Genomic DNA, 17,166 nt, shown 5'->3' on the forward strand with positions numbered 1-17,166 from the left:
ATCTGTACACCAGTTGATTGACGGTTGAGAGGCGGGACCAAAGAGCCAGAGCTCAACCCCCGCAAGCACAATTAGGTGAGTACAATTAGGTGAGTACACACACACACACACACACACACACACACACACACACACACACACACACACACACACACACACCTCTGCTGCCTGTAGAAATAGATCCCACCTGCTCATCATGGGCGACTTCAATCACGGAAAGATTGACTGGGAGAACAAGGAACTGCATGGAGGCGAGGATACGTGGAGAGCCAAACTATTGGAGGTGGTGACAAGCAACTTTTTAACGCAGCATGTCGGAGAACCCACAAGGATGAGAGGCAATGACGAACCAGCGAGACTCGACCTAGTCTTCACTCTGAACGACTCCGACATAAGAGAAATCGGTTTTGAGGACCCAGTAGGAATGAGCGACCACAGTGTACTGGTGTTTGAGTACTTAATTGAAGAAGGGTTATTGAACTCGAGGAGGGATACCGAAACCAAAAGGTTAGCATACCGAAAGGGAAACTATGAGGGGATAAGAAAATTCCTAACAGATATAGCATGGGAAACAGAGCTCAGGGGAAAGACGGCCCAAGATATGATGGATTACATCACGCAGAAGTGCAAAGACGCAGCAAACAAGTTTGTCCCAGTCCAAAAGGAAAACAGAGAAATGAAGATGAGAAACCCATGGTTTAATCAAAGATGTAGGCTAGCTAAGCAGCAAAGTAAAAGGGCATGGAGAAACTATAGGAATAACAGGACACTGGAGAGCAGAGAAAGATACCAGAATGCCAGGAATGAATATGTCAGGATGAGAAGAGAGGCAGAAAGACAATACGAAAATGATATCGCAAGCAAGGCAAAGACTCAGCCTAAATTGTTGCATAGCCACATTAGGAGAAAAACAACAGTAAAGGAACAGGTTATGAGATTAAGGATAGGGGCGGAAGGATTCACTACAAATGACAAGGAAGTGTGTGAGGAATTGAATAAGAAATTCCAGGAGGTCTTCACCTTAGAGCAAGGAGAAATTCCAGAGGTAAGTGAGGGAATAGCTAACCAGGTAACTGGTTAGCTTAACTTCTTAGGTAACTTCTAAATTACTGGAAGAGTTTGAGATTACCAGTGGGGAAGTAAGGAAGTGTTTACTAGAGTTGGACGTGACGAAGGCTATAGGCCCAGATGGAATCTCCCCTTGGGTTCTAAAGGAAGGAGCAAGAGAACTGTGCCTACCACTCTCCATAGTGTATAACAAATCACTGGCAACAGGGGAACTGCCAGATATTTGGAAAGCAGCTAACGTAGTCCCGATATACAAGAAAGGGGATAGACAGGAGGCACTGAACTACAGGCCAGTGTCCCTAACCTGCATACCATGCAAGCTGATGGAGAAGATTGTGCGAAAAAAACTAGTGGAGCATCTGGAGCGAAGGAACTTTGTAACACAGCATCAACACGGGTTCAGGGATGGCAGGTCCTGCCTCACAGGGTTACTTGAATTCTACGACCAGGCAACAAAAATAAGTCAAGAAAGAGAAGGGTGGGCAGACTGCATATTTTTGGATTGTCAGAAAGCCTTTGATACAGTGCCACACAAGAGGCTAGTGCGAAAGTTGGAGATGCAGGATGGAGTGAGAGGGAAGGTACTCCGGTGGATAGAGGAGTACCTAAGCAACAGGAGACAACGAGTCTGTGTGAGGGGTGAGGTCTCAGATTGGCGAGACGTCACAAGTGGAGTCCCGCAGGGGTCAGTCCTTGGACCTATACTGTTTCTGGTATATGTAAATGATCTCCCAGAGGGTATAGATTCGTTCCTCTCAATGTTTGCCGACGATGCAAAAATTATGAGGAGGATTGAAACAGAGGATGATAGTAGGAGGCTACAAGATGATCTGGATAGACTGAGTGAATGGTCCAACAATGGCTGTTGAAGTTCAACCCGAGTAAATGCAAAGTAATGAAACTAGGCAGTGGAAACAGGAGGCCAGGCACAGGATACAGAATAGGAGATGAAGTACTTAATGAAACAGACAGAGAGAAAGATCTAGGAGTTGATATCACACCAAACCTGTCTCCTGAAGCCCACATAAAGAGAATAACGTCTGCGGCATATGCGAGGCTGGCTAACATCAGAACGGCGTTCAGGAACCTGTGTAAGGAATCATTCAGAATCTTGTACACCACATATGTAAGTCCAATCCTGGAGTATGCGGCCCCAGCATGGAGCCCGTACCTTGTCAAGCACAAGACGAAGCTGGAAAAAGTCCAAAGGTATGCTACTAGACTAGTCCCAGAACTAAGAGGCATGAGTTAAGAGGAAAGGCTGCGGGAAATGCACCTTACGACACTGGAAGACAGAAGAGTAAGGGGGGACATGATCACAACCTACAAAATCCTCAGGGGAATCGACCGGGTAAACAAGGATGAACTATTCAACACTGGTGGGACGCGAACAAGGAGACACAGGTGGAAGCTGAGTACCCAAATGAGCCACAGAGACGTTAGAAAGAACTTTTTCAGTGTCAGAGTAGTTAGTAAATGGAATGCACTAGGAAGTGATGTGGTGGAGGCTGACTCCATACACAGCTTCAAATGTAGATATGATAGAGCCCAATAGGCTCAGGAATCTGTACACCAGTTGATTGACGGTTGAGAGGCGGGACCAAAGAGCCAGAGCTCAACCCCCGCAAGCACAATTAGGTGAGTACAATTAGGTGAGTACACACACACACACACACACACACACACACACACACACACACACACACACACACACACACACACACACACACACACACACACACACACCTCTGCTGCCTGTAGAAATAGATCCCACCTGCTCATCATGGGCGACTTCAATCACGGAAAGATTGACTGGGAGAACAAGGAACCGCATGGAGGCGAGGATACGTGGAGAGCCAAACTATTGGAGGTGGTGACAAGCAACTTTTTAACGCAGCATGTCGGAGAACCCACAAGGATGAGAGGCAATGACGAACCAGCGAGACTCGACCTAGTCTTCACTCTGAACGACTCCGACATAAGAGAAATCGGTTTTGAGGACCCAGTAGGAATGAGCGACCACAGTGTACTGGTGTTTGAGTACTTAATTGAAGAAGGGTTATTGAACTCGAGGAGGGATACCGAAACCAAAAGGTTAGCATACCGAAAGGGAAACTATGAGGGGATAAGAAAATTCCTAACAGATATAGCATGGGAAACAGAGCTCAGGGGAAAGACGGCCCAAGATATGATGGATTACATCACGCAGAAGTGCAAGGACGCAGCAAACAAGTTTGTCCCAGTCCAAAAGGAAAACAGAGAAATGAAGATGAGAAACCCATGGTTTAATCAAAGATGTAGGCTAGCTAAGCAGCAAAGTAAAAGGGCATGGAGAAACTATAGGAATAACAGGACACTGGAGAGCAGAGAAAGATACCAGAATGCCAGGAATGAATATGTCAGGATGAGAAGAGAGGCAGAAAGACAATACGAAAATGACATCGCAAGCAAGGCAAAGACTCAGCCTAAATTGTTGCATAGCCACATTAGGAGAAAAACAACAGTAAAGGAACAGGTTATGAGATTAAGGATAGGGGCGGAAGGATTCACTACAAATGACAAGGAAGTGTGTGAGGAATTGAATAAGAAATTCCAGGAGGTCTTCACCTTAGAACAAGGAGAAATTCCAGAGGTAAGTGAGGGAATAGCTAACCAGGAACCACTGGAAGAGTTTGAGATTACCAGTGGGGAAGTAAGGAAGTGTTTACTAGAGTTGGACGTGACGAAGGCTATAGGCCCAGATGGAATCTCCCCTTGGGTTCTAAAGGAAGGAGCAAGAGAACTGAGCCTACCACTCTCCATAGTGTATAACAAATCACTGGCAACAGGGGAACTGCCAGATACTTGGAAAGCAGCTAACGTAGTCCCGATATACAAGAAAGGGGATAGACAGGAGGCACTGAACTACAGGCCAGTGTCCCTAACCTGCATACCATGCAAGCTGATGGAGAAGATTGTGCGAAAAAAACTAGTGGAGCATCTGGAGCGAAGGAACTTTGTAACACAGCATCAACATGGGTTCAGGGATGGCAGGTCCTGCCTCACAGGGTTACTTGAATTCTACGACCAGGCAACAAAAATAAGGCAAGAAAGAGAAGGGTGGGCAGACTGCATATTTTTGGATTGTCAGAAAGCCTTTGATACAGTGCCACACAAGAGGCTAGTGCGAAAGTTGGAGATGCAGGCTGGAGTGAGAGGGAAGGTACTCCGGTGGATAGAGGAATACCTAAGCAACAGGAGACAACGAGTCTGTGTGAGGGGTGAGGTCTCAGATTGGCGAGACGTCACAAGTGGAGTCCCGCAGGGGTCAGTCCTTGGACCTATACTGTTTCTGGTATATGTAAATGATCTCCCAGAGGGTATAGATTCGTTCCTCTCAATGTTTGCCGACGATGCAAAAATTATGAGGAGGATTGAAACAGAGGATGATAGTAGGAGGCTACAAGATGACCTGGATAGACTGAGTGAATGGTCCAACAAATGGCTGTTGAAGTTCAACCCGAGTAAATGCAAAGTAATGAAACTAGGCAGTGGAAACAGGAGGCCAGGCACAGGATACAGAATAGGAGATGAAGTACTTAATGAAACAGACAGAGAGAAAGATCTAGGAGTTGATATCACACCAAACCTGTCTCCTGAAGCCCACATAAAGAGAATAACGTCTGCGGCATATGCGAGGCTGGCTAACATCAGAACGGCGTTCAGGAACCTGTGTAAGGAATCATTCAGAATCTTGTACACCACATATGTAAGACCAATCCTGGAGTATGCGGCCCCAGCATGGAGCCCGTACCTTGTCAAGCACAAGACGAAGCTGGAAAAAGTCCAAAGGTATGCTACTAGACTAGTCCCAGAACTAAGAGGCATGAGTTATGAGGAAAGGCTGCGGGAAATGCACCTCACGACACTGGAAGACAGAAGAGTAAGGGGGGACATGATCACAACCTACAAAATCCTCAGGGGAATCGACCGGGTAAACAAGGATGAACTTTTCAACACTGGTGGGACGCGAACAAGGGGACACAGGTGGAAGCTGAGTACCCAAATGAGCCACAGAGACGTTAGAAAGAACTTTTTCAGTGTCAGAGTAGTTAGCAAATGGAATGCATTAGGAAGTGATGTGGTGGAGGCTGACTCCATTCACAGTTTCAAATGTAGATATGATAGAGCCCAATAGGCTCAGGAATCTGTACACCAGTTGATTGACGGTTGAGAGGCGGGACCAAAGAGCCAGAGCTCAACCCCCGCAAGCACAATTAGGTGAGTATTAGGTGAGTACACACACACACACACACACACACACACACACACACACCAAAAATAAGGCAAGAAAGAGAAGGGTGGGCAGACTGCATATTTTTTGGATTGTCAGAAAGCCTTTGATACAGTGCCACACAAGAGGCTAGTGCGAAAGTTGGAGATGCAGACTGGAGTGAAAGGGAAGGTACTCCGGTGGATAGAGGAGTACCTAAGCAACAGGAGACAACGAGTCTGTGTCAGGGGTGAGGTCTCAGATTGGCGAGGCGTCACAAGTGGAGTCCCGCAGGGGTCAGTCCTTGGACCTATACTGTTTCTGGTATATGTAAATGATCTCCCAGAGGGTATAGATTCATTCCTCTCAATGTTTGCCGACGATGCAGAAATTATGAGGAGGATTGAAACTGAGGACGATAGTAAGAGGCTACAAGATGACCTAGATAGACTGGTCCAACAAATGGCTGTTGAAGTTCAACCCGAGGAAATGCAAAGTAATGAAACTAGGCAGTGGAAACAGGAGGCCAGACACAGGATACAGAATAGGAGATGAAGTACTTAATGAAACAGACACACGACTGCACAAAACTATGCAGCCGTGTTAGCTGCACAGTTTTGGAGAGAGAGCTTAGATCAAAGATCTAAGATCTTTGGGTTTTGGGATCGTCACTGTCTGCCCTATTCCAAGCTGTAGGTCTAGTTTGAGAAGTCCAGGCTAAATTAATTAACCATAGGTATGTAGCATCTCTCTCTGGGCCGACGTTTGTAATCATTTTATAGTAAAGAGAGGAAGGTACAGGCAAATATATAAGGTAAGAGAGTGAGGAGCAGGTAAGAGAAAGCTATGAATAGGACGAATGTGAAAATAAGGGAAGAATAGGATGAATGCAAGAATTAGGTAAGAATAGGATGAATGTGATAATTAGGTAAGAATAGAATAAGTAAAAATAAGAGGAAAGGCAAGAATATGAATAAGGGGTAGGAATAAGCAACAGGGGGGAAAGCTTAAGTCAGATCACGTTAGTTAAGAAAGTTGGAACAATTAAAATGTACTGTGAAAGGAAAGAATCAACAGCAACAAAGCCAGGACTAAGGTCCATGTTGGGTAGGTTATGTATCAGAGCCGAGTCGACAAGACGGCGTCTGTGTAGAGGCAGGAAAGATTATTTTAGAAAAAGTCTAATCTATTAGATGATTAGAATCCCGAACGTGACAGAATTTTGCACGTGCATTTTTTGTGTCTGCAGACTTAACACTTCTTTTGTGTTCCTTAAGTCTGTCACTAAGTGTATGGTCAGTTTCCCCAAAGTATTAGAGAGGACTAGATGGACAGGAAATAGAGTAGACACCAGCAGCATTAGAAGCAGGAGCAGTGTGAACCAGATTACTACGAAGTGTGTTAGTTTGACGAAAGGTGAGCTTTATGTCAAGAGGACGAAGAGTATTAGTGAGATTTTTTTTAGTTCAGATATGAAGGGAAGGCAGAGCACAGTGGAACTAGTGTTGGAAACAGGTTTGTTTGGGATAAAATAAATTTCGTTTAGCTTGTGAATAGGCACAATTGATATAATGAAAGGGGTAACCAAGGTTACAAAAAGACTTGTAAATAAAATAGATTTCAGAATCAAGAAACTGAGGGTCACTGATGCGTAGATCAGGGAATAAGTGAGAAAGTTCAGGATCATTCATTTATTATGCTCCCCATACCATCCTGTGGGCGGTGATGGACAAATTACATAGGCACCTAATGGGCTCAGGGACTTAACATCATACTTCATTTAGCTAAGCAAGAGACAATCTTGTAAAGCTAGTTACATAATTGTTGATATTACATACATATGTACACACACACACACACACACACACACACACACACACACACACACACACACACACACACACACACACACACACACACACACACACACGCACACATATATCTATATAAATAAAAATGGAAATGTTCGTTTGTTCAAAATCGCTAATCTCCGAAAGTTCTTCACCGATTGCCTTGAAATTTTCGCACAACGTTACATTCGCATCCGAGCAGGTTTTTATATACATGCTATAAAGATGTCACGTCTGTCACGGAAAAAAACATGTTTTTTTTTAAAGCTGTGTTTTTCATGTGAGGGAAATCTTTGAATCCTCTTTACCGATTGCTTTTAAATTTTGACACAACTTTGCATTCGAATAGACAAATGTTTTTATGTACCTACTATATACATGCCTCACCTGTGACAGAAAAAAAACATGCGTTTTTTTAAAAACAGCGCCATCTGTTGCACGTAAGAGCAACACACGATATACAAACTAATATACGATTCAATTTCAATGTTTCTGATTGCATTGATATATTGAATTTTCATAGATTTTGATTTATTTTCATTTTGATTTAATTATTTTGTGTGACGTTGTGGTGGAATTGAGTTGTGTTGTTTACCATACTGTTCATTTCGTGGGTAAAGCTTATTTGTCTCTTTTTTCATTGTTTTTATTTCGTTTTTTTAACTATTCTTATTTTTCAATGCATTTGGTGGTAAAATTGAGCTGTGTCGATTGATCTGCATATGAATTGAAATTTCGTTAGTATTTTTTGTTTTTGTTTTGAAAACAAGAAAATGGACAGCACGTTTATTTCACAGCTGCAAATGTGCAACAAACAGATATGAATCCACCGGCTACAACGGTTACTGCTTTCTTCACGTTATGTCAAAATGACGTGTTTGCGAAAACACTGCTGTATTCGGAAGTGCCTACGTGTTACACGTGGAATGCCAGTAGAAAATCATTTGAACGACGCAAACGAGGAGAGCGAGTCGACGGACAACCTGACATACTCAAATAAACTACGATAGACAGACTGTACACCGTGCATCCCAATCAAGATGAATGCTTCTTTCTTCGCATGCTGTTGGTAAATGTGCTCGGGTCCAACATCTTTGCAGCAATTGAGATTTGTCAGCGGCGTTACACATGCCACTTTCCGTAGTGCAAGTCAACCTCTGAATTAATTATAGAAAGACCGACACTGGGATGTATGCATTAATGACGCGTCCAACACGTCACATCCAAATCAAATTCGTGCATTGTTTGTCATCATACTGACCACCGGCTCTCCTTCACCTCCAACACAGTTATGGGAGAAATATAAATCGTAGATGGGCTAAAGATATTATTTGTCAAATACGCAAGGAAAATTCAAATATGAACATGGATTTCACAGCAGAAATCTACAACGAAGTGTTGATAATGATTGAAGATTTTTGCTTAGAAATCGTGACAAAGTTCTCAATCAATTGGAAATGCCATCACCGAATCGATCTGCTGCTGCTTTGTTCAATGTATAATTGCGTCGTGAACAAAGTTACAACACGGGTGATCTGTTGTCGTGTGTGCAATCAAATATTCCTAAGCTAACGCTTGAGCGAAAAGGCATTTACAGTCAAATAATTAAAACTGTCAATAACGGGTTTGGGGAAATCTTCTTAGATGCGCTAAGAGGAGTATCCGAGTATTCCAGTGTCCGAACTCCTTGTTAGGCCTCACATGAGGCCACATTTCCTGCCCGAAACGCTTTGCGTAATAGTGGCTTTAGGCATTGTATGTGGCTCTATCTATAAAGAAAGAAAGAGAGTGGCTCTATCTATAAAGCCAACAAACTTTGTAAAATCTCTTTATGTATGTACCTTTACCTAAATAAAAATTATTATTATTATTATTATACATACGAAGTTTTGTAGAACTTTGAATAATGTTGTAGGCGTTTGCCTTTATGAATATGCTTTAATTATTCCTGCCAAGTGGGTACCTTTATGAATATGCTTTAATTATTCCTGCCAAGTGGGTACCTTTATGAATATGCTTTAATTATTCCTGCCAAGTGGGTACCTTTATGAGTATGCTTTAATTATTCCTGCCAAGTGGGTACCTTTATGAATATGCTTTAATTATTCCTACAAGACCTCGTATGTGGCCGTGAGAAGCCTAACGTGGCGGTGCTTTAAGACTGGAGTGTGGCCGTGGGAGGCTTAACATGGTGGAAGGTCAGTGACTGGTGGTGACAATGGGCGTCACTGCAGGCTTGGACGTGAAGGTGAACATGGCCTGGTCTTGGGCGTCACTGCAGGCTTGGACGTGCGGCTGAGGATGGACGAGGACTTAGGGCGTGGCGTTGGTCGTGGCCTGGAGACAGGGGCTTCACCGAGGAGCAGGCGCCGTACCGCTCCAGGCGGAGGTCGGGCAGGGAGGAGCGCCACCCGATGCGACCTGCGCCGCCGCCGCCACCAAACATATCTCCAATTAGTCAACATTTACTCAGTAACAAGAACATATAAGTTACTTTTTAACTATGATCCCTGGCTCTCTAAATATGTTCCTGGCTCTCAAGTGTGTCCCTAGCTCTCAAGTGTGTCCCTAGCTCTCAAGTGTGTCCCTAGCTCTCAAGTGTGTCCCTAGCTCTCAAGTGTGTCCATGGCAGTAGGGGGTTGTATGATACAGACCGTGCACGCCATCTGGAGAGCCGGTGTACAAAGTAGTACACAAGTTGTCCAGAAGTGCTGTGGTCTCACACACACGACAGTTTCATAAATATGCTCATTTTATAGCTATTTGCTTTCAGTGAAAGAGGTTTTTGTTATAATAGTAATTGTTGTCTACTGGAATCTCTCTATTAAAGATTTGTTGCTATGTAAGGGTCCCCCCCCCCCCCAAGGAGTAAGGTCAATTTTGAAGGTTATGACGTGAGCCGTGCTGAGGGAGGAGAGAGCTGAATAGTGTGAGTGGATAAGAGTCACAGTAGGTGTGGGTATTAGTGGGCGGTGTCTTGGGGTGTGTAGTGGGTGCTGGATGGCGGTTGGCTGAGTGTGTTAGCTGGAGAGAGGTGTAAAGTCAGTGGTATGGGGAGAGGTGAGCAGTTAATTGGGTGAGAGATAGGGAGGGGGTGTATCAGTGTTCCCTCTCACCCGGCAGATGTGACGGTCAGTGTGTTAAGACGGTTGGGCACTAAGGGACACGAACATGGACAGCCAATACCAAAAGAGATAGACACTATTAGAGAGCATGGAGGGCAGAGAACACTATAGAGAGCATGGAGGGCAGAGAACACTATAGAGGGCATGGAGGGCAGAGAACACTATAGAGAGTGGAGGGGGGCTGAGAACACTATAAAGAGTGGAGGGGGGCAGAGAACACTATAGAGAGTGGAGGAGGGCAGAGAACACTATAAAGAGTGGAGGGGGGCAGAGAACACTATAGAGACTGGAGGGGGCTGAGAACACTATAGAGAGTGGAGGGGGGCTGAGAACACTATAGAGAGTGGAGGGGGCTGAGAACACTATAGAGACTGGAGGGGGGCAGAGAACACTATAGAGAGTGGAGGGGGGCTGAGAACACTATAGAGAGTGGAGGGGGGCTGAGAACACTATAGAGAGTGGAGGGGGGCTGAGAACACTATAGAGAGTGGAGGGGGGCTGAGAACATTATAGAGAGTGGAGGGGGGCTGAGAACACTATAGAGAGTGGAGGGGGGCTGAGAACACTATAGAGAGTGGAGGGGGGCTGAGAACACTATAGAGAGTGGAGGGGGGCTGAGAACACTATAGAGAGTGGAGGGCAGAGAACACTATAGAGAGTGGAGGGGGGCTGAGAACACTATAGAGAGTGGAGGGGGGCAGAGAACACTATAGAGACTGGAGGGGGGCAGAGAACACTATAGAGACTGGAGGGGGCAGAGAACACTATAGAGACTGGAGGGGGGCAGAGAACACTATAGAGAGTGGAGGGGGGCAGAGAACACTATTGAGAGTGGAGGGGGGCAGAGAACACTATAGAGACTGGAGGGGGGCAGAGAACACTATAGAGAGTGGAGGGGGGCTGAGAACACTATAGAGAGTGGAGGGGGGCAGAGAACACTATAGAGAGTGGAGGGGGGCAGAGAACACTATAGAGACTGGAGGGGGGGCAAAGAACACTATAGAGAGTGGAGGGGGGCAGAGAACACTATAGAGAGTGGAGGGGGGCAGAGAACACTATAGAGAGTGGAGGGGGGCAGAGAACACTATAGAGAGTGGAGGGGGGCTGAGAACACTATAGAGAGTGGAGGGGGGGCAGAGAACACTATAGAGAGTGGAGGGGGGCTGAGAACACTATAGAGAGTGGAGGGGGCTGAGAACACGATAGAGAGTGGAGGGGGGCTGAGAACACTATAGAGAGTGGAGGGGGCTGAGAACACTATAGAGACTGGAGGGGGCAGAGAACACTATAGAGAGTGGAGGGGGGCTGAGAACACTATAGAGAGTGGAGGGGGCTAAGAACACTATAGAGACTGGAGGGGGGCAGAGAACACTATAGAGAGTAGAGGGGGGCAGAGAACACTATAGAGACTGGAGGGGGGCTGAGAACACTATAGAGAGTGGAGGGGGGCAGAGAAAACTATAGAGAGTGGAGGGGGGCTGAGAACACTATAGAGAGTGGAGGGGGGCTGAGAACACTATAGAGAGTGGAGGGGGGCAGAGAACACTATAGAGAGTGGAAGGGGGCAGAGAACACTATAGAGAGTGGAGGGGGGCTGAGAACACTATAGAGAGTGGAGGGGGCTGAGAACACTATAGAGAGTGGAGGGGGGCTGAGAACACTATAGAGACTGGAGGGGGGCAGAGAACACTATAGAGAGTGGAGGGGGGCTGAGAACACTATAGAGAGTGGAGGGGGCAGAGAACACTATAGAGAGTGGAGGGGGGCAGAGAACACTATAGAGAGTGGAGGGGGGCTGAGAACACTATAGAGAGTGGAGGGGGGCAGAAAAACACTATAGAGACTGGAGGGGGCTGAGAACACTATAGAGAGTGGAGGGGGGCTGAGAACACTATAGAGAGTGGAGGGGGCTGAGAACACTATAGAGAGTGGAGGGGGGCAGAGAACACTATAGAGAGTGGAGGGGGGCTGAGAACACTATAGAGAGTGGAGGGGGGCTGAGAACACTATAGAGACTGGAGGGGGGCAGAGAACACTATAGAGACTGGAGGGGGGCTGAGAACACTATAGAGAGTGGAGGGGGGCTGAGAACACTATAGAGACTGGAGGGGGGCAGAGAACACTATAGAGAGTGGAGGGGGGCAGAGAACACTATAGAGAGTGGAGGGGGCTGAGAACACTATAAGAGACTGGAGGGGGGCAGAGAACACTATAGAGAGTGGAGGGGGGCAGAGAACACTATAGAGACTGGAGGGGGCTGAGAACACTATAGAGAATGGAGGGGGGCAGAGAACACTATAGAGAGTGGAGGGGGGCTGAGAACACTATAGAGAGTGGAGGGGGGCAGAGAACAATATAGAGAGTGGAGGGGGGCTGAGAACACTATAGAGAGTGGAGGGGGGGCAGAGAACACTATAGAGACTGGAGGGGGGCAGAGAACACTATAGAGACTGGAGGGGGGCAGAGAACACTATAGAGACTGGGAGGGGGGCAGAGAACACTATAGAGAGTGGAGGGGGGCAGAGAACACTATAGAGAGTGGAGGGGGCAGAGAACACTATAGAGAGTGGAGGGGGGCAGAGAAACACTATAAAGAGTGGAGGGGGGCAGAGAACACTATAGAGACTGGAGGGGGGCTGAGAACACTATAGAGAGTGGAGGGGGGCAGAGAACACTATAGAGACTGGAGGGGGGCAGAGAACACTATAGAGAGTGGAGGGGGGCAGAGAACACTATAGAGAGTGGAGGGGGCTGAGAACACTATAGAGAGTGGAGGGGGGCTGAGAACACTATAGAGAGTAGAGGGGGGCAGAGAACACTATAGAGACTGGAGGGGGGCTGAGAACACTATAGAGAGTGGAGGGGGGCAGAGAACACTATAGAGAGTGGAGGGGGGCTGAGAACACATATAGAGAGTGGAGGGGGGCTGAGAACACTATAGAGAGTGGAGGGGGGCAGAGAACACTATAGAGAGTGGAGGGGGGCAGAGAACACTATAGAGAGTGGAGGGGGGCTGAGAACACTATAGAGAGTGGAGGGGGGCCTGAGAACACTATAGAGAGTGGAGGGGGGCTGAGAACACTATAGAGAGTGGAGGGGGGCTGAGAACACTATAGAGACTGGAGGGGGGCAGAGAACACTATAGAGAGTGGAGGGGGGCTGAGAACACTATAGAGAGTGAAGGGGGGCAGAGAACACTATAGAGAGTGGAGGGGGGCTGAGAACACTATAGAGAGTGGAGGGGGGCAGAGAACACTATAGAGACTGGAGGGGGCTGAGAACACTATAGAGAGTGGAGGGGGGCTGAGAACACTATAGAGAGTGGAGGGGGCTGAGAACACTATAGAGACTGGAGGGGGCAGAGAACACTATAGAGAGTGGAGGGGGGCTGAGAACACTATAGAGAGTGGAGGGGGGCTGAGAACACTATAGAGACTGGAGGGGGGCAGAGAACACTATAGAGACTGGAGGGGGGCTGAGAACACTATAGAGAGTGGAGGGGGGCTGAGAACACTATAGAGACTGGAGGGGGGCAGAGAACACTATAGAGAGTGGAGGGGGGCAGAGAACACTATAGAGAGTGGAGGGGGGCTGAGAACACTATAGAGACTGGAGGGGGCCAGAGAACACTATAGAGAGTGGAGGGGGGCATGAGAACACTATAGAGACTGGAGGGGGCTGAGAACACTATAGAGACTGGAGGGGGGCAGAGAACACTATAGAGAGTGGAGGGGGGCTGAGAACACTATAGAGAGTGGAGGGGGGCTGAGAACACTATAGAGAGTGGAGGGGGCCTGAGAACACTATAGAGACTGGAGGGGGGCAGAGAACACTATAGAGAGTGGAGGGGGGCTGAGAACACTATAGAGAGTGGAGGGGGGCTGAGAACACTATAGAGACTGGAGGGGGGCAGAGAACACTATAGAGACTGGAGGGGGGCTGAGAACACTATAGAGAGTGGAGGGGGGCTGAGAACACTATAGAGACTGGAGGGGGGCAGAGAACACTATAGAGAGTGGAGGGGGGCTGAGAACACTATAGAGAGTGGAGGGGGCTGAGAACACTATAGAGACTGGAGGGGGGCAGAGAACACTATAGAGAGTGGAGGGGGGCAGAGAACACTATAGAGAGCTGGAGGGGGGCTGAGAACACTATAGAGAGCTGGAGGGGGGCAGAGAACACTATAGAGAGTGGAGGGGGGCTGAGAACACTATAGAGAGTGGAGGGGGGCAGAGAACACTATAGAGACTGGAGGGGGGCAGAGAACACTATAGAGACTGGAGGGGGGCAGAGAACACTATAGAGACTGGAGGGGGGCAGAGAACACTATAGAGAGTGAAGGGGGGCAGAGAACACTATAGAGAGTGGAGGGGGGCAGAGAACACTATAGAGACTGGAGGGGGGCGGAGAACACTATAGAGAGTGGAGGGGGGAAGAGAACACTATAAGAGAGTGGAGGGGGGCAGAGAACACTATAGAGACTGGAGGGGGGCTGAGAACACTATAGAGAGTGGAGGGGGGCAGAGAACACTATAGAGACTGGAGGGGGGCAGAGAACACTATAGAGAGTGGAGGGGGGCAGAGAACACTATAGAGAGTGGAGGGGGGCAGAGAACACTATAGAGAGTGGAGGGGGGCTGATAACACTATAGAGAGTGGAGGGGGGCAGAGAACACTATAGAGAGTGGAGGGGGGGCTGAGAACACTATAGAGAGTGGAGGGGGGCAGAGAACACTATAGAGAGTGGAGGGGGGCAGAGAACACTATAGAGACTGGAGGGGGGCTGAGAACACTATAGAGAGTGGAGGGGGGCAGAGAACACTATAGAGAGTGGAGAGGGGGGCTGAGAAACACTATAGAGAGTGGAGGGGGGCAGAGAACACTATAGAGAGTGGAGGGGGGCTGAGAACACTATAGAGAGTGGGAGGGGGGCTGAGAACACTATAGAGAGTGGAGGGGGCAGAGAACACTATAGAGAGTGGAGGGGGGCAGAGAACACTATAGAGAGTGGAGGGGGGCTGAGAACACTATAGAGAGTGGAGGGGGGCTGAGAACACTATAGAGAGTGGAGGGGGGCTGAGAACACTATAGAGAGTGGAGGGGGGCTGAGAACACTATAGAGAGTGGAGGGGGCAGAGAACACTATAGAGAGTGGAGGGGGGCAGAGAACACTATAGAGAGTGGAGGGGGGCTGAGAACACTATAGAGAGTGGAGGGGGGCAGAGAACACTATAGAGACTGGAGGGGGGCTGAGAACACTATAGAGAGTGGAGGGGGGCTGAGAACACTATAGAGAGTGGAGGGGGGCTGAGAACACTATAGAGACTGGAGGGGGGCAGAGAACACTATAGAGAGTGGAGGGGGGCTGAGAACACTATAGAGAGTGGAGGGGGGCTGAGAACACTATAGAGAGTGGAGGGGGCTAGAGAACACTATAGAGACTGGAGGGGGGCTGAGAACACTATAGAGAGTGGAGGGGGGCTGAGAACACTATAGAGAGCTGGAGGGGGGCAGAGAACACTATAGAGAGTGGAGGGGGGCAGAGAACACTATAGAGAGTGGAGGGGGCTGAGAACACTATAGAGACTGGAGGGGGCAGAGAACACTATAGAGAGTGGAGGGGGGGCAGAGAACACTATAGAGACTGGAGGGGGCTGAGAACACTATAGAGAGCTGGAGGGGGGCAGAGAACACTATAGAGAGTGGAGGGGGGCTGAGAACACTATAGAGAGTGGAGGGGGGCTGAGAACACTATAGAGAGTGGAGGGGGCATGAGAACACTATAGAGAGCTGGAGTGGGGCAGAGAACACTATAGAGAGTGGAGGGGGGCTGAGAACACTATTAGAGAGTGGAGGGGGGCTGAGAACACTATAGAGACTGGAGGGGGGCATGAGAACACTATAGAGAGCTGGAGGGGGGTCTGAGAACACTATAGAGAGTGGAGGGGGGCTGAGAACACTATAGAGACTGGAGGGGGGCAGAGAACACTATAGAGAGTGGAGGGGGCAGAGAACACTATAGAGAGTGGAGGGGGCTGAGAACACTATAGAGACTGGAGGGGGGCAGAGAACACTATAGAGAGTGGAGGGGGGCAGAGAACACTATAGAGACTGGAGGGGGGCTGAGAACAACTATAGAGACTGGAGGGGGGCAGAGAACACTATAGAGAGTGGAGGGGGGCTGAGAACACTATAGAGAGGGAGGGGGTAGAGAACCACTGCCCCCCCCAAGGCCAACCACTATAGAGAGTGGAGGGGGCAGAGAACACTATAGAGACTGGAGGGGGGCAGAGAACACTATAGAGACTGGAGGGGGAGAGAACCACTATAGATGAAGGGGGGCATGAGAACACTATAGAGAGTGGAGGGGGGCAGAGACACTATAGAGACTGGAGGGGGGCAGAGAACACTAGAGAGTGGAGGGGGGCAGAGAACACTATAGAGACTGGAGGGGGGCAGAGAACACTATAGAGACTGGAGGGGGGCAGAGAACACTATAGAGAGTGGAGGGGGGCAGAGAACACTATAGAGAGTGGAGGGGGGCTGAGAACACTATAGAGTGGAGGGGGCAGAGAACACTATAGAGAGTGGAGGGGGGCTGAGAACACTATAGAGAGTGGAGGGGGCAGAGAACACTATAGAGAGTGGAGGGGGCTGAGAACACTATAGAGAGTGGAGGGGGGCAGAGAACACTATAGAGAGTGGAGGGGGGCAGAGAACACTATAGAGATGGAGGGGGGCTGAGAACACTATAGAGAGTGGAGGGGGCAGAGAACACTATAGAGAGTGGAGGGGGGCTGAGAACACTATAGAGAGTGGAGGGGGGCAGAGAACACTATAGAGAGTGGAGGGGGGCTGAGAACACTATAGA

The 17,166-nt window shown here is 48.3% G+C and overlaps 1 protein-coding gene across 1 annotated transcript in view; it reads right to left on the reverse strand.

The window, feature by feature from the left end:
• Nucleotides 1–6,996: 6,996 nt before the first annotated feature.
• Nucleotides 6,997–17,166, reverse strand: part of LOC138366947 (uncharacterized) — an 85,471-nt gene continuing 75,301 nt past the window's right edge. Inside the window, exon 4 of the mRNA XM_069328281.1 lies at nucleotides 6,997–9,591. Within this exon, the coding sequence (XP_069184382.1) occupies nucleotides 9,443–9,591 (149 nt within the window). The 3' untranslated portion in view covers nucleotides 6,997–9,442. The remainder of the gene's footprint in view (nucleotides 9,592–17,166) is intronic.

This window comes from Procambarus clarkii, chromosome 2 (assembly GCF_040958095.1).
Source record: "Procambarus clarkii isolate CNS0578487 chromosome 2, FALCON_Pclarkii_2.0, whole genome shotgun sequence".
Lineage (NCBI taxonomy): Eukaryota > Metazoa > Arthropoda > Malacostraca > Decapoda > Cambaridae > Procambarus > Procambarus clarkii.